Source organism: Sceloporus occidentalis, unplaced genomic scaffold, assembly GCF_023333645.1.
Source record: "Sceloporus occidentalis isolate IW3139 unplaced genomic scaffold, rSceOcc1.0.p SCAF_72, whole genome shotgun sequence".
NCBI classification, from domain to species: Eukaryota; Metazoa; Chordata; class Lepidosauria; order Squamata; family Phrynosomatidae; genus Sceloporus; species Sceloporus occidentalis.
The window spans coordinates 5,229,016-5,245,358 of NW_028317052.1; the positions used below are offsets into that span (position 1 = coordinate 5,229,016).

General features: G+C 39.0%; 1 protein-coding gene across 1 annotated transcript; it reads left to right on the plus strand.

The window, feature by feature from the left end:
* Positions 1 to 125: 125 nt before the first annotated feature.
* On the plus strand, positions 126 to 13,778 carry LOC149286234 (scavenger receptor class F member 1-like). Its single transcript, XM_089494451.1, has 8 exons — positions 126 to 228; positions 1,191 to 1,292; positions 2,115 to 2,640; positions 2,789 to 3,007; positions 3,660 to 3,788; positions 4,255 to 4,358; positions 9,862 to 9,999; positions 12,733 to 13,778. The coding sequence occupies exons 1-8, from the start codon at positions 126 to 128 to the stop codon at positions 13,776 to 13,778; spliced, it is 2,367 nt and encodes a 788-aa protein (XP_089350577.1).
* Positions 13,779 to 16,343: the final 2,565 nt, after the last annotated feature.

Sequence of the window (16,343 nt, forward strand, 5' to 3'; positions counted from 1 at the left end):
CATTATGTTTTTTCTTTCAAAAACATTGATGAGCCATACCATTTCAAGGTGACATATCCACATCTATCTTGATTACTGTATCCTGTTCGTGATTTAACTTGTACTTGATATGTGGTCAAAACAATATGGCCGCCCTAACCTATTTCCTGCTTCTCCCTTCCCTCAGTGTCACCAAGGAGCTGATGTGCTGCCCAGGCTGGAAACAGGAAGGGCGAGGGTGTACAACGGGTAAGTAGCAATGCACATCCTTGGAAGCTGATGGAATGGCTTTGGAAGATGGGCAGGAAGTCAAACAGATACAATACATCAATCACAGCAGACACTTCTACTTCCCCCAAGGTTTCTGCTTCTCTTAGTATCAACAATTTGGTGATTATATTACAGGTTATACAATATTATGTGGTTGACATAAAGGCTATTTAAATGAGGTGTACATGCTGCTGAGCAAATACTCCCCAACGCTATACAAACAATGCTACTTGTAATTCATTTAAATAGTCTATACATGGCTCAGCTGCTATTGCCAAAGACTATTGAAGTTCACCGGTGTCCAGACCACTATGGGGATCATAGGATTAAAAATCCTAAGGGACTTGACGGACACAGTGGGTGATGTATAAACATTGGTCCGGAGCTTTAAAAGTAGTATTATCCCTATAGCAACCAATGGAATGTCCCTGCTGTTACTATGGTGACAAGAACACAATAAAAATAGCACATTTTTATGCATACCATCCCTATAATGAAATTTCAGTAATAATAAAATGAGTAATAGATAAGTTATTGCTTTTTGTAATATTAGTTTCAATAAAGTGTTTTATGAGCACAGATATGCTGGGACAATGAAAGGAGTCTTTACGTCATGGTAGGACAATTTAGGAAGGCCTCTGAAATTTGGTGGGTGTTACTCCCCTTCTCTTTTTCACTTATGTTCATTTTAGACAATAAGCCCTTGTACTATTGTCATATTGATATTCCTTCATCTTTTATCTTTTTGGGAATATACTTAGAATTTGCACCTTTGTAAATTTTGGGCAGTTATCTTCTGTTTTATTTGAGGAAGTGGTTTTATTTCTCTGATGTTCAGCAAAGTTTTTATTTAGTGAAATCATATAGTGCAGTAGGTAGTGCTTGAACACAATGAGGGGTGGTGAGACCCCTGATCCCTCATAATATTCTTTCGCCCCCAGCAATCTGTGAAGGAGAGGATGCCTGCGAAGCCGATGAAGTCTGTATCAGACCAGGAGTCTGCCGGTGTAAGCCAGGATTCTTCGGAGCTAGCTGCACATCCCGTGAGTATGACTCAGAGGAGGGATGGGGATGAAGCAAGCTGGCGAGTGCCTTTTTGCTCTTCTTCTCTGAAGAAATTGGGTTACTAGATAAATGGACACTCCAGAGCTGGAGCTGAGTGGAGAATACCACGTGGCTTTGACAGCATGGCATGTATTTAGCCTAGTAGCTGGCGGATGGGGAAACAGGCAAATGCATGGAGGGCAGATTCTGCAGAAGGAGGGACAACACACAAATTTAAAGTAATCACTGACTTATCATATTTATTAAAGCGCATATGATGGCTGGAGTGATTTATTGATATTATTAATTTGCTAAACTCTAGACTGAGTTCAGTGGGGACTGAACACAACATGCTGGAAATCTGCGCAATTTATTGAAGAAGAAAATGCTTTTCTATAGGGCGTGTTGTGAACTGCGGAAGTAAGGGACATACATGGGGTTCTAATTATCGGTTGGCTCTGGTGATACTGAAAAGACATATTGAACATATGTACTTGATTCAAGATTAATTTAGAAAATCACTATTTTACGAAAGGGTGTTAGATACCCTTATATACATTTCAGCGGTAAGTGATAGGGACAGCAACACTGCTAGCCTCTTAAAAGATCCTGAGCCCAAAACAAAATTTGGTAGTGCTATACCTATACACACTTATTAAAAATAAGGTTGACGTGGACAATCCACACAGCCAGTCTGACACACCGTATTAATGCCTTTTTCACAATACAGACTACTGGACATAGGATCTCAAATTGTTGGGATTTGTCAATGGAGCTACTTTAAAACATGAGTAACTTTTTAATACTCCTTTCTCCTGCAGGATGCCCAAACCAGTACTGGGGCTCAGACTGTAAGCAAAGCTGTGCCTGCTTCCCTTTCGGGAAATGTGATCCTGTAATTGGACGATGTACCTGCAATCCCAACCGCTGGGGTCCGAATTGTGAATATCCCTGTTACTGTGCCCAGCAAGGGACATGCAATCAGCTTACCGGGGCCTGTGAATGTGACCCTGGCTGGTGGGCACCACACTGCAACAAACAGTGCCACTGCAACCTACAAAACTCTCGCTGCAGCCATACGACCGGCCGCTGTATTTGTGACAGCGGTTACTGGGGTCAGAGGTGTGGAATGAAATGCAACTGCAACAAATCTCCCTGTTCACAAGCCACTGGGAAATGTGAATGCCGAGAAGGCTGGTGGGGCGTCTCATGTGAATACCAATGCAACTGCTTGCATGGCAAATGCAACCCGTTAAGTGGCGAGTGTGATTGCTACCCGGGGTATCAAGGAAAAAACTGTGCCGATCCATGTATTCCCGGAACATATGGTCCCAGGTGTAAAAAAAGGTGCGTTACATACACTGCTGAATTCTGCCATCCATAATGCATAAGAACAGGTCCCCAAAACATTTCAAGGTGGGAAAGAGAAAGCATTTGTTTTTAAGGAGCATTGGTTCGTACTTTTATGATAAGTGTATTGCGTTTACCTTGGCAGGTGTGGGAGATGTAAGCAGGGAGAGACGTGCTCGTCTGTGGAAGGCCTCTGTGTGTCCTGTTGTCCTGGTTGGAATGGCACTCGCTGCGACCAGCCTTGCCGTCCTGGTAATTATGGAGAAAACTGTTCACAGAAGTGTCCGAAGTGTCGGGGGAACGAGGTGTGTAATGCAGAGACGGGAACCTGCCAAAACTGTGATGCAGGCAAGATGGGACCTAGGTATGAAATATACATTGTTTTTCAGCTTGTGTTCTGAACCACCAGAATGAAAGAATACAACACAATATCTACTGTCATTATAACAATATGGTGACTATAACTAAAATGAATCTCATTTAATTAGTTGACAAAATAAAAGCACATCAAAAAAAAAAATTTATACCATAAGTGCAGCTAAAACCTACCCTACCAGCTAAAACATGGTTGTTTATGCAATTTGCCCGGAACTGCATCTACTGGAGGTGTCCCAGTCAGATGTTCACATTCGCTTACTGTTATTTATTTGCACCAATGGGTTTTTATGGTGTCCGAGTTATGGAAAATGTAGATACAACTTTCATTTCTGGCATAAGATGTCCTTTTAACAGGACATTTATTTTTACACCAAGGAGACCTATATACTCCACAAGCTGTTGAAGAGTGGGATACATCTGTTGTTTACCCAAGGTTAGGTCTGAAGAAAAGGTGGCAGGTTTGATGATTGTGTGATCTCATTTGTTGCTATTTAGGTTTAGGTTTTTTGCTTCTTGCTCTGCCATACATACTAAAGTCTAATGCATGCTGTGGAGGACACATGACAGCCTTTAGTAGGTCCCTAAAAAGTAACAGAGATTGCATGAAAGTTCTAATACCTGGATTTGTTTGCCAATAGATGTGCGGAGACCTGCCCACCAGGCAGGTATGGAGAAAGATGTCAGTTCCTATGTCCAGTCTGCATCCATGGAAGCTGTGATACTGTAACAGGAGACTGTATATGTGAAATGGGATTTTGGAAAAACAGGTAAAACACAGAACCAACAGTTTAAAAACAACGTTTAGAAACCTTACATGAAACACTACAGGCACAATAATTAAGGTTCATATTATATGAAATGGACATCGCTAGGATATATACAACATATAAGAAAATCACTACATCCAAAATCTTCCCAGCCTGTGAGACTGGGGCTCTAGATCAGGGCTTCATTTTTTCTCCCTTGCTTTTATGCCTACCTTTTCTTCTTTGAACTTTAGACATGCTTACCTTTAATCTCCTCTTTGTTTTAGTCTCCTAGCTACTGTTACTTTTAGTATGTTTTATGTATCACATGTCTGTCTGGCTGACACACAGATATAGATCCTAAACTCCTAATTTGAACTTTGTACAGCTGATGAGACTCATCTATGTCTGTGATTGCCGTGGTCTATATTTTTGTTGGCTAAATGTCTTTGTGGTGAATGTCTTTATCTTTTGTTTCTTCTTGTAGCTGCAATGAGACATGTCCTCATGGATTATTTGGCTCTAACTGTACAGGTATCTGTAACTGCAGTGGTGGTCCTTGCAATCCGATATATGGAACCTGCCAGTGGAGTAAGTCATCATGGACCATTTTTGTTTTAGGTGTAGGATTCTGACATTGTTAAATAGGTCTTCACTACTAGTGAAACATTTAAAGGAACACTCTTGCGATCATATTTCATTGGGAGGGTAAGGGGGGTTGATTCACTGCTACTCCGGAGATGGAGCTTCTAATAAAGGAAAGTACATTTAACAGGTCCAGACTGACCATCTAACACACTGGGCAAATGCTAAGTAGGCTGCTGGTTTATGGCACCCCGTACTTATGCCAGGCGGACACAGGAGGGTGCACACCGCCCGAGCATAAAAACTTAACATGCAGCCACAGGCATCCTGCTGGTGGCCTTAAGGTGCCATGGCTGCTTTTCATCCCCAGCACAGCCCTGACTTTTTTTTTTTTCCATAGGTTAAAGAATACATTATAATATGCATTTTGCAGCAGTGGGGCTGTATGGGACATTAGACTCTCTTACATTATTAGTTTGCATGTATACACTAGTTATTCTTGTTTGACTGGTATGGTTAATTATTAAATGGCAATTCAGTATGAATCAGTAGTATACTATAGATTGGTTTAATATTTGACCAAAAGTCCATTAAAGCAGGTTATGGTATATAACACAGAGCTATATAATATATTGATTTATTACAAAGTTTATTTTCCATTAGCACTAGAGCATATGTGTTCATGCACAATAGATTGTGGAGTTAGATTTGGTTATACCTTCACTATGTTTGTTTATCATTGAAGCCTCCCTGGATTGTCCTTTACTTGGGGTGCAGAGGAAAACACCAGGGTGCTGCTAGTTACCCTCTTTTTACCCCTTTATGATACGCAAATTTCATCCATGCTTCAATTAATTTCCACATACACTGTCCCTACAAACCTCTTTATTATGTTATGTATGTAAAGGAACACTCCAATGTCCTAGGTAGCTTCCTCAATTGAGAGTTCATATTAAAGTACTTTATATGAAAAGTTATAAGGGGGCTCATTAGACTTTGCCAAGCCGCCACTGGAGGCCACTGTCAGTAAGTATATTAAATATGGAGATTAAAGCCACAATCATGCAAGTATGTTGAAAAGCAGCTGGGGATACTTTTTATGGGCAAAACTATTCATACCACATTTATGAAATAATATATACAATTAAATGCATTTATTAAGGGAAAGGAATTGCAGAAAAGGCATGGCAGGTAAATGTCATTGTTACCAATGGTGGGCCCACCAAAAGTCGCCCTGAGCCCTGCATCCCAATACAGTCCTGTGTATAATCTTTGTAATTTCAAACATTGGACGGTATGATATTCATCAGAACAACGGTGATCAGAGTCATGGAGCTACCTCTGATGTCTTCTTAAATTTTCTAAGTTTGCCAAAATTTTCATGAATTTAAACATGCCTTCCATAGTTTTATTACTCGCAACGCATGAAGGGATTGTGAATAATATATTACAAACACATTCACTGTATACAGCTTATAATGATTACATTTTGTGTATGATACAATTTTTTTTAAATTGAGTAAAACTACAAAACTACAATTTGTGTACCATTTTCAAAAAGCATAAACTACATTGAATGTTCCACCCAGAAAAAGAATGCACAAGGTACATATATGTATAATCTTAAATTTAGTTTGCATAAATACTTAGTTACAGATTAACATAAATTAAGGTTTCCAAAATACAGACTTCAATTTTGTGTGTACTCAGCGGACAATTATCATTAAACAGATCTTTCGTATTAACTTTGACTCCCCACTTTTAAAGTCAAGCTGACAGGATAATGGAGTAAGAGCTATCTTAGAATGTATATGTTCTCTTTGACTTAATATATTTTGTTTATACAACACTATATACCAATAAAGGGGAAAAAGATACTTGAAAACTACATGAAGTTGCCTGCTTTATCCCAAATACATTTACAAAATTTTTTTAACATAGAAACATAGAATTTGAGGGTAGGTGAGAACAATTCGGCCCATGTAGTCTGCTTGTTTTTTTATGATGTAAGGACTCAGATCTTAATCTGTCCTTGGCCTTGACCTACCCCATACATGTTTAAATTCCTTCAATGTATTAGCATCTACCACTTCTGATGGGACATTGTTCCATTTATCTACCACCCTCTCAGTAAAGTAAAACTTCCTAACATTACATCTAAACCTCTGACCTCTAGATTATGGCCTCTTGTTCTAACATTTCTCCTCTGAAATAAACCCCTCCTGTACTTAAATTAAACCCCTTTATGCATTAATGAAACAGGATTGTGAGCAAGAATCAGAATTAAATTATCCACTAAACATACCATAGAAGGCAGTGAACATGACATGGTACTGATTATTACACATTTTGAGCACTTCCTCATTTATGTCCCATACATGCAAGTAAAATCAGATGCATGTTCAAAAGCTCACATAACTCTATAGATGGGTTTCTACTAAATGAGCTGGATTGTCAACCTGGAATGAACATGCTGAAAATCAGCCCTGTTCAGTATAGACACCCATGAAGTAATAAAGGTTTTGTTCAGCCCACCAGAGGTTGTGAGTTCTTCACCCTAGTTTTCCATGAACAAAATAAACAGAGGGCAGGGGGTAGTCTTTTTTTTTTTTTTTTTAACTATGGAAGTGAATAAACCTTTGTCACTTTGAATTGGTGGAGAATGATGTAGGTAAGTTGCAGAGGATTATTTGTAATGTACAATACAATATTCTGTAGTAGGACACACTACCTTCCTCATTCATACAGGGTCCTCTTCAGCTTTTGGCCAAGATTGTTAATAGTTACTTGAATCATGTCTCTGTCAGAAAATATTGCACCTTCCTCTTCAACTTAACAAGAGTGTTTCTCTGTATTCGGTATTTCTGCCCTACTAAGGACACACTATACTGTGCAGGGTCCTCATCATCTTCTGGCCCAGATTCTTCCTAGTTACCACCCAAAGGCATATACTATATGGACAAAAGTATTGTCCCCTTCAGCATACCAAGTTGTTTTGGATAGTGCTATGCTTCCAACTTTGTGGGAACAGTTTGGGAAAGACCCTTTTCCATTCCAGCATGACAGTGCCCCAGTGCAAAAAGCAAGGCCCATAAAGACATGGTTGGATAAGTTTGGTGTGGAGGAACACCTCTGGGATGAATTGGAACGGAGATTGTAAGCTCAATCATTACAATCATTGTAATCATTTTCAATGTTAAGTGCCACCTAAAGATACAAGCTCCGCCGAGAGCTCTCATTCCGAGACAATGCATTGTCCTGGATTGAGGCTGCCCGGGCCCGGGACATGTGGTCACCCTAACTTGGACCCAAAGAGGGACAGCTGAGAGGTATCATAAGATAGGTAAATAAGAGGTATAGGTCAGAAGGGTGTTCAGTCCCTTGGCTCCCATAATAATAATAAGACCACGGGATGACCATTTGCATGATCCATCATATTCCTAACAGAACAGTCTATGCCCAGTTTTGTTGGCTTTGCCAATTCTGAATACGATAATCCAATACAGTGATTGTCAACACAAAACAGGCCAGAAATTGTGTATATCCTTTTATTGAGATGCCTGTCCTCAAGATGGGAAATCCAAAACTATAGCTTGTTTGTGACCCTGTAGGCCCAGCATTTGAAACTACTGGTCTAGTACCTGGGATTTGTGTCTGTTGCTTGTGTAAAGCCCTATGTACTATTCCCAGTGTGTACAGCTCAGACTGCTGGTGCAGGGTTAAATAACTTTATTTTATGCAGAGGATATCTATAGTTAAAAAGTCTCTGGTTGCCATGACAATTAATTTGTCTAAAAAAAGGTATAAGTACCTAATGAGACAGCATTGTTGGTTTGCTTTATAGGCCCCTCCATGCATGCCCCATTTAATAATGAAACCCACCTAACTGTATAGTAAGCAACCAGCAGCGGAATGTAACACAAAATACTGATGTATGTAATACTGTGATTTAACACTTCGTATATAAATGAAAAATGTCATGCCATCACAGCTTTCAAAATTGCCAACCGTCCTACATTTGTCAGGACATGAACCTTACGTTGGGCCAGCCCAAGGTCACCAGATGGCTCCTTTGATCAGAAAAGCTCACGGAAAATGTATACTGCAGGACTATGTTAAAATCATTGATGCCCCTTATGGTGCATTTTCTACATGTGCCCCATATGGACAAAAGACACCTGACCATTACACCAACAGGGATATTACATAGACATTAATATGTAGTTGGTCCACCCTTTGTAACTATAACAGCTTCTACACTTCTGGGAAGGCTTTCCACAAAACTTTGGAGTGTTTCTGTGGGAATTTTTCTCATTCATCTGGTAGAGCATTTGTAAGGTCAGGCACTGATGTTGGATGAGAAGGCCTGGCTTGCAATCTCCATTCCAGTTCATCACAAAGGTAATCGATGGGGTTGAGGTCAGGGCTCTGTGCAGCCAGTCAAGTTCTTCCATAGTAAACTCACCTAACCATGTATTTATGGAGCTTGCTTTTTTGGACCTTGCTATGGACGTTATAGCTGCAAAGGAGGGACCAAATACATATATTTAGAATTCAATGTCATCAAAGTCCCTGTTGGTGTAATGATCAGGTGTCCCAATACTTTTGTCCAGTGTATATAATGTGTGTATTTTACTATATTACAGGCTGTCCAAATCATTATATATATATATATATATATATATATATATATATATATATATATATATATATATATATATGTGTGTCTGTGTGTAGATAGATATGGATAAGTAGTACACAAACTAAGAAACTCAAATATGCTTTGCTTTCAGATCAATGAATGCTGATTTTATTTTATTGCCAGTATATCTAAAACTGCTCTAATTCTTAAGAGTTTTCTCTCCCTATAGCATCAAGTCAGAAAGGAGCCATAATCGCTGGGGCCCTAATACCCCTGTCTCTTCTTTTCATTCTGTGTTGTTGCTGTTGCTGCGGAAACAGTCAATCGGAGTCTAAAGACAGGTATTTATTTATGGAACCCTGCTTACAGTTGAGTACCGGCTTGATTCTACTGGGTAGGAAATGCTGTCTGTGGTATTTTATATTCTGTGTGGTTTCCCTCGCCCCTAGTTAACATTTCCCCACCAACTATTCAAAAAGTGTGATGCTTGACATTTCTGCTGCCTGTGATGCCATGTCTCATATAGATTTTTCAGAGAGCTTTTCACTTCTTTGACTTGGCAGAACAACTGGGTTAGTTGCTATACACATAACCCACTTGGAGCAGCATGACCTGAAAGTTTGGTCTCTTTACGCAATATTTTGTTTGATGGCAGGGTAAACGATGGTGAAGGAGGGTCCTTATCTAGGATGAAGCACAATTTTCAAGGAGCACTTGCAAGCATAAGCTCTGTGTTACCGTGTTGTTCTGTAGGGAATTCGAAGTTTTCATGGGTTACTGGTAAGACACACTTGACCATCTTATATGTTAGAGGCCCAACACAAAATGTTTACAAAACGCTTTTATTTAATGTGTTTTATCTTCCAGTATCACACCATGATACAGAACTTCCCTTCAATCATAGTTTCATTGAGTCTCCTTCAACTGGTTGGTTATCTGAAAATTCCTTTTCCTCATTTGAATCAGATGAGGGTGGACCTGTGTATTGCGTTCCTCCCAGAGAAGGTAATTTAGATGCAAGCATACAGAAACATGGTGCAAGGAAGCAGTTCTTGCCTCCCCTTTTGCATACTTGACTGTATGTTACGTACATGGTGATGAAGATATAGCGTTTCATTTTCCCAACAGTCACTGCAGAGCTTCAAGTATTTCAGGGACACCCTAAGTCTTAATGACACAGTTCTTCTTATATTAACTTAAAAACAGGATTTTAAAGAAACAGTTCAGCTTCTTTATCAACAATGGCTTATTTTCACATGACAATTATGGCTTCCTGGCAGAAATTAAGATGTGTCAACCTTTTACACAATTCAGTAATTATTTCTAGTATGGGTTTGGCATTCCACTGTGAGAACGATGTTTCTAATTTTGCATTTAGTTACAATTTAACAGAATAGGTGGAATACCACATTTAACCCCTTGATGACAATTGCCGGTCCGGGCACGTCACGGAAAAACATGTCGTTTACGACAGACGTGCCAGGACCGGCACGCCATTAAACGGGTGCAGAAAGCGATCTACTTTCGCTTTCTGCACCCAAACGGCGTTGCTGTAATGCCTCGACCTCTCTGGCCCCTCCCTGGGGCGGACGCCCGTTTTAAAAGCGTTTAGGATCGCCTCCTAAACTTAAATGGTGTCGCTGGAATGCCTCGATCAGGAGGCATCCAGCGACACAAAACACTTACCTCGGGATGGACTGTGACCGCTCCGGAGAGCAGTCACATCCGCCGCTGCCAGTGATCTTCACCATCAGCAAGATGGCGGCGGCCCGGGAAAAAAACCAATAAAGATGAAAAAGTTCGCTAGATGGTCGCCAGACCCTCTAGAGAACTCTGGCTCTACTTGCAGGTTGAATACAGGTACTGCATTCAACCATGCAAGTCAATGGAGCCCAGCTTTCTAATCACAGTGTGATTAGTAAAAATAAATTTAAAAATAAAATAAAATTTATAATAATTAGAAAAAAATTGAAAAAAAACAGTAAAATGTAAAAAGAATTTCCCACTGATGTCACTATCAGGGGAACCTTCAAGTTGAAAAAAAATGTTACATTTTTTTTTTTAAAAAGGCAAAAAAAAATAATATATATATATAAAAAATATATTTTTGTGAGCAAGTCCTAAAATTAGCATATTAGCTTAAAACAATTCTCGCATGGAAAGAGTTAAAATACTGGCATATTAAATGCCCATGGGGTGTCTACTTTTAAAAAATGTATGATTTGATGGGGTAAATTGAATTGGCCGGGTTCAACAATGTCCCAATTAACACGGGGGGAAGGATGGCCACACATCTAATTTCCAATTAGAAAAATGCACACGTACCAAATGTGGCCTTTTAGTTCCCCCAAAAAATGACAAACCCATGCATGTGGGTTATCACTGTACTCAGGAGATGTTGCTGAACACATATTGGGGTGTCGTGTGACAGCAGCATATACCAGGAGCTGTAAATTCATACATAACATAGGTGTGTGGGGGAAAAATACACACAAAAGAATACTACTGCAGACTTTGAAAAAATTCTGGTGGTAAAATATGTGCATGCAAAGAGTTAAAATACCCTGGGGTGTCTAGTTTTCAAAAATATATGGTTTATGACATATACGAGAACCTTTTAATTCATACCTGAAGTAAAATGTGTGTGTGACAAAACAAATGCAAAAAATGACTACCACAAAGTTTGACAAAGACTGGTGGTAGATATGGTGCATGGAAAGAGTTAAAATACTAGCATTTGAAATACCCTGGGGTGTCTAGTTTTCAAAAATATATGGCTTTATTGGGCACACTGAAATGGCCCGGCTCAAAGATGTACCAAATAGGGCATGGGCAGTGGATCCCCAAATGCCAAAGTTCAACATTGAAAAATGCACATGCCCCAAATGTGGCCTTTTGCCCCCAAACAGCCAGGCAAAATCATTTATGTGAGGTATCGATGTACTCAGGAGATGTTGCTAAACACATATTGGGGTGTTTTATGTGACATATACCAGAACCTGTTTATTCATACTTGAAGTAAAATGTGTGTGAAAAAACAAATGCAAAAAAAATTACTACCATAAAGTTTGCTAAAGGCTGATGGTAGAATTAGTGCTTGGAAAGGGTTAAAATACTAGCATTTGGAATACCCTGGGCTGTCTAGTTTTAAAAAATATATGACTTGATGGGGTAAATTGCGTGGGCCGGCTTCAAATATACCCGAAATGGCACATGGGGGGAAGAATTACCAGATTTGGAAAAAATGGCTTTGAAATAGCAAAACGCTACCTGTACATATTGCCCCATAATGTGTAGAAAAAAGCAAAAAAACATAAAAACATTGGGTATTTCTAAACTCAGGACAAATAGTAGAATCTATTTAGCAGGTTTTTTCATTAGATTTTATAGATGAGTAAAAGATTTTTCAACGAAAAGTTAGAAACAGTCATTTTTTTCAAAAATTTTCACCATATTTTATACTTTTTTTAATAGTAAATAATATGATACAATCAAAACAATGTCATCTAGAGAAAGCCCTTCTTGTCCTGAAAAAAACAATATCTAATGTGTGTGGGTTCAGTAAACAGGAAAGAAGAAAATTACAGCTAAACATGAGTAGTGCAGAAATGTTAAAACGGCCATTGTCACGAAGGGTACAAAAAGTAAAATAAGCCTTTGTCACGAAGGGGTTAAAGAGCGTGTTTTTATAATAAAGCACACCTGAAATATAATATCGAAATGCGTGTTGCTTTTCAGGAATGTCTGTAGCAGATATGGATGGATGTCAAGAGATGAGTTCTAAATGCAACGTGTTTCCAGATGCACTGACATTGAACTCGGAAGATGCAAGTCATCTGTTTTCTATCCCTAGGACTTCCAGCATTGCCAAGGCCAAAAGACCATCAGTATCATTTGCAGAAGGGACCAAATTTGAGAGCAGAAGGCCCTCTACCACTGAAACACCTAATCTTGCTCGAAAACCAAAACTTGCATCAAGTCTTCTAAAACTACCTTCTATACAGTCACATCCAATAAAAGGTGGAGAATTACAACAATGTGACCAAACCCATGAAAACACAAACACTAGTCAGGAACCAGAAGATCATCCTAAACTTCAGAGGACCATGCCTGTTGGGCGACGAAGAACTATGTCTAATGCTCATAAAGTAGCATTAAAAAGTGAAATGGCAGAACCTGCTTTAAATGAAAATATTTATGAAATGAAAAGGAAGATCCCCAGTGTTACAACCGTTTATGTTAGCGTTGGACCACCCAGAAAACTTTGCAAACCCCGCAGAAAGTCAGAAAGCAATTTAGATGGGGCTGTTCAAGCCGTGTTGAAACGACTTGGTAGTTTCCAAAAAGGTATGCCAAAACCAGCCAGGAAAAGCTTACTCCATTCACCAAATTTCAGACCTTCTCAAACAAAGATATCTTGCGAGGAAGATATAAAAAATGAAGACCCCACAATGGCATGTCCCAATACTACATCTCGGGGTAATGGAACAAAGAAGCCTTTAATTCCAACGTCTGCCATTCTTAAAACGATAGTAAATGAGGGGGAGGGTGATCCAGTGCGTGGGGGCAGCACTGGTTATTTAGAGAATATGTATTCTACTTTGACAGAACCTGTGATTTTGGAACAAAACTTAAATGAGGAACATATTTACCAGAGACCAGAGGGTATAGCAGACTCAGAACCAAAGTATGAAAATGTGTCAATTCCAAATTCATTTGTGAATAATGAGGCTCATCCGTTATATGAAGACGCTCAAATGAACGGCGAAAGTTCAGATACATAAGTAATTCAGGATAAAATCATACAGCTGAGACTATAATTCCGCTAAACATGCTGCTTCAGATCAATCTACTGAATCAACCGAGACAAATAATGTCGAATTTTTCTTTTTTGTATTAGAAAGTCAGTGTTGGACTATTTTTTGTTGAGATATCCTTGTCCTATTTGTTCCTGCATTCCTACATCCACATCAAGCATGCTGTCAGAGCTGTCAGAGCTTCAAAAATGTATCTATTAACAACATAAACCCAGTCATGTGCTGACTACAAGGCGTTATGTTATGGTACTCACATTTTGCATAATAACAAAAAAACAGTGTCTTGCTCTGAAGACTGTGAGGCTTAGAGCTAAAGCGGGTTCTAGGATTGGTTTTCCCAACACAAAGTAGAACTAATACATATTTGATATTCCTTACTAAAAACTTTTACTGGACACAGTAGCAGGGGTAGGAAGCAAGAGGCTTTGTTGAAGACATATAAAGAATTATGTATAAAGAATCATTCTGGTGCAAAGAGTGGTCTTATAACCGTAGCAACCATTGAAGGCTGATACTAAATGATAAAATCAACTTTACTGAATGCTACGTGGGCCTAGAAGAAACCAAAAGATTTAAAGAACACCAGTCCAGCAACATATATGAGATTTGCTGTGTGGCTGTATAACCTACCTTAATACCTGAAAACCAGCCTGATCTGTGCAAAAACAAATTAGTATTTTCTATACCTAAAAAACTTCTAGCTGTATGATCCTTACATATGATTTAGTAAGTCATATGAAATCTATGTTGGAATTCCCTACAGGAATTGTATGGCATCAAAAAGAAATGATCTAATAATTAGCATTCAATAAGTGTAAAAAGCTAAGAAACTCCCCACAAATACAACCCTACGTTGTAATTGAAGGCTATGTTGTGTATGTGTCTGCTATGTGATGCTGTAGCAGATATGGCTATCCGTGCAAATAGATTGTTGTCATTTATTAAATCTATACTCGTTTCTTTTTTTTTTTTGTCTGTAAACAAGTGTTGAGCTTCCCATGAAGTCATTACATCTCTTTTCTGAGAACTAAATCATCAGGTTGTTCAAAAGAAATACCTGGTCATGCATTTCAGGATGGCTTGTTACAATCTCGGAATTGTAATGTGTAAACTATTACACTTTGAAGAGCAGTCAGACTGTTTGGAGCACTAACACCCTCAAGGATGGCCAAGTCTGAGGGATCTTCCTATATCGTTCAGAGATAATACTCGGAATTTTGATAAAATAAGAACCCATGTTTTGCAGTTTATTTAAACAGTTAAACCAGCATGTTAAATATTTATTATTGGTGAACTTTTTGATGACACTCCATAACTACTCATAGCATTTTCACTGAGCTGCAGATTTGCAGACCATCCAACTAATTTTCACATAAGACAAAGATAATATGAGTAAACCCGAAATGAGTTAATCAAAACCAATATTACTGATGTGAAGAAGTAATTGTCCCCAATACCTAACAACTGGTTGTGCCACCCTTGATGGCAACAACTGCAATCAAACATTTGCAATCACTGGCAATGAGTCTTTTATATCACTGTGGAGGAATATTTGTCCCCCTCTACTTGGCAAAATTGTTTTAATTCAGGCATATTGAAGGGTTTTCAAACATGAACCTCTTTTTTAAGGTCATGTCCCGCATCTCAATCGGATTCAGGTCAGCACTCTGACTCAGCCACTCCCAAAACCTTCATTTTGGTTCTTTTGGCTCATTCAGAGGTGGACATGCTTGTGTGCTTCGGATCATTTTCCAGCTGAAAAATCCAACTGCGCCTGAGGTTTAGGTCATGAACTAATGGCCAGACATTCTCCTTCAGCGTCCTTTGCGCCCCGTAACCCTCCCATGGATGCCATTTTTTCAAAGTCTCTTTCTTATTGTAGAATCGTAAACACTGATCTTAACTCTGGCAAGTGAGACCTGCAGTTGTTTACCTTAGTCTGGGTGCTCTCGGTCATATGTGTCAGTCACAAATGACCAATACGGCAACCCTATTGATGTCCAATGTACAATTAGTAGGTCTAATACATGCAGAAGAAGAGTATACATCTCTAAATGGCCTACAGGGAGAGATGTCAAGGTCTTTCAACTATAGCCCGTACCAGGTTGACCATCAAGGTTGACTTAGAGTAACCATGGTGGAAATGAGCATCGGTGAAGACTATTATTATTATTAAATATTAATTAATAATAATATGCAAGGTAGTGCCAGCTGACACAAGATAAACACAAGGGGATGTCCAGGTAAAAAAAGTAACAAACTTTATTGCAGTCTATAGACCAAAATAAAAGCACACAGACAGCTCAATTTGGACTGCTCAAACGAGGGACACTTCATGGAGCAAATAATGAACAAGGGGCAGAGGTATCAATCTGATTCATGTACAATCCTCTCAACTGTGGCAGACTTAAAATACAGTAGTTTTTCAAAGTTTGCTATTAATAATGGTATACAAATAAGATTAAGATTAATTAATGACAGCAAACAAATACATGAATAGACTTGATTGGTTAGTTGGTATTGTGCCACAGA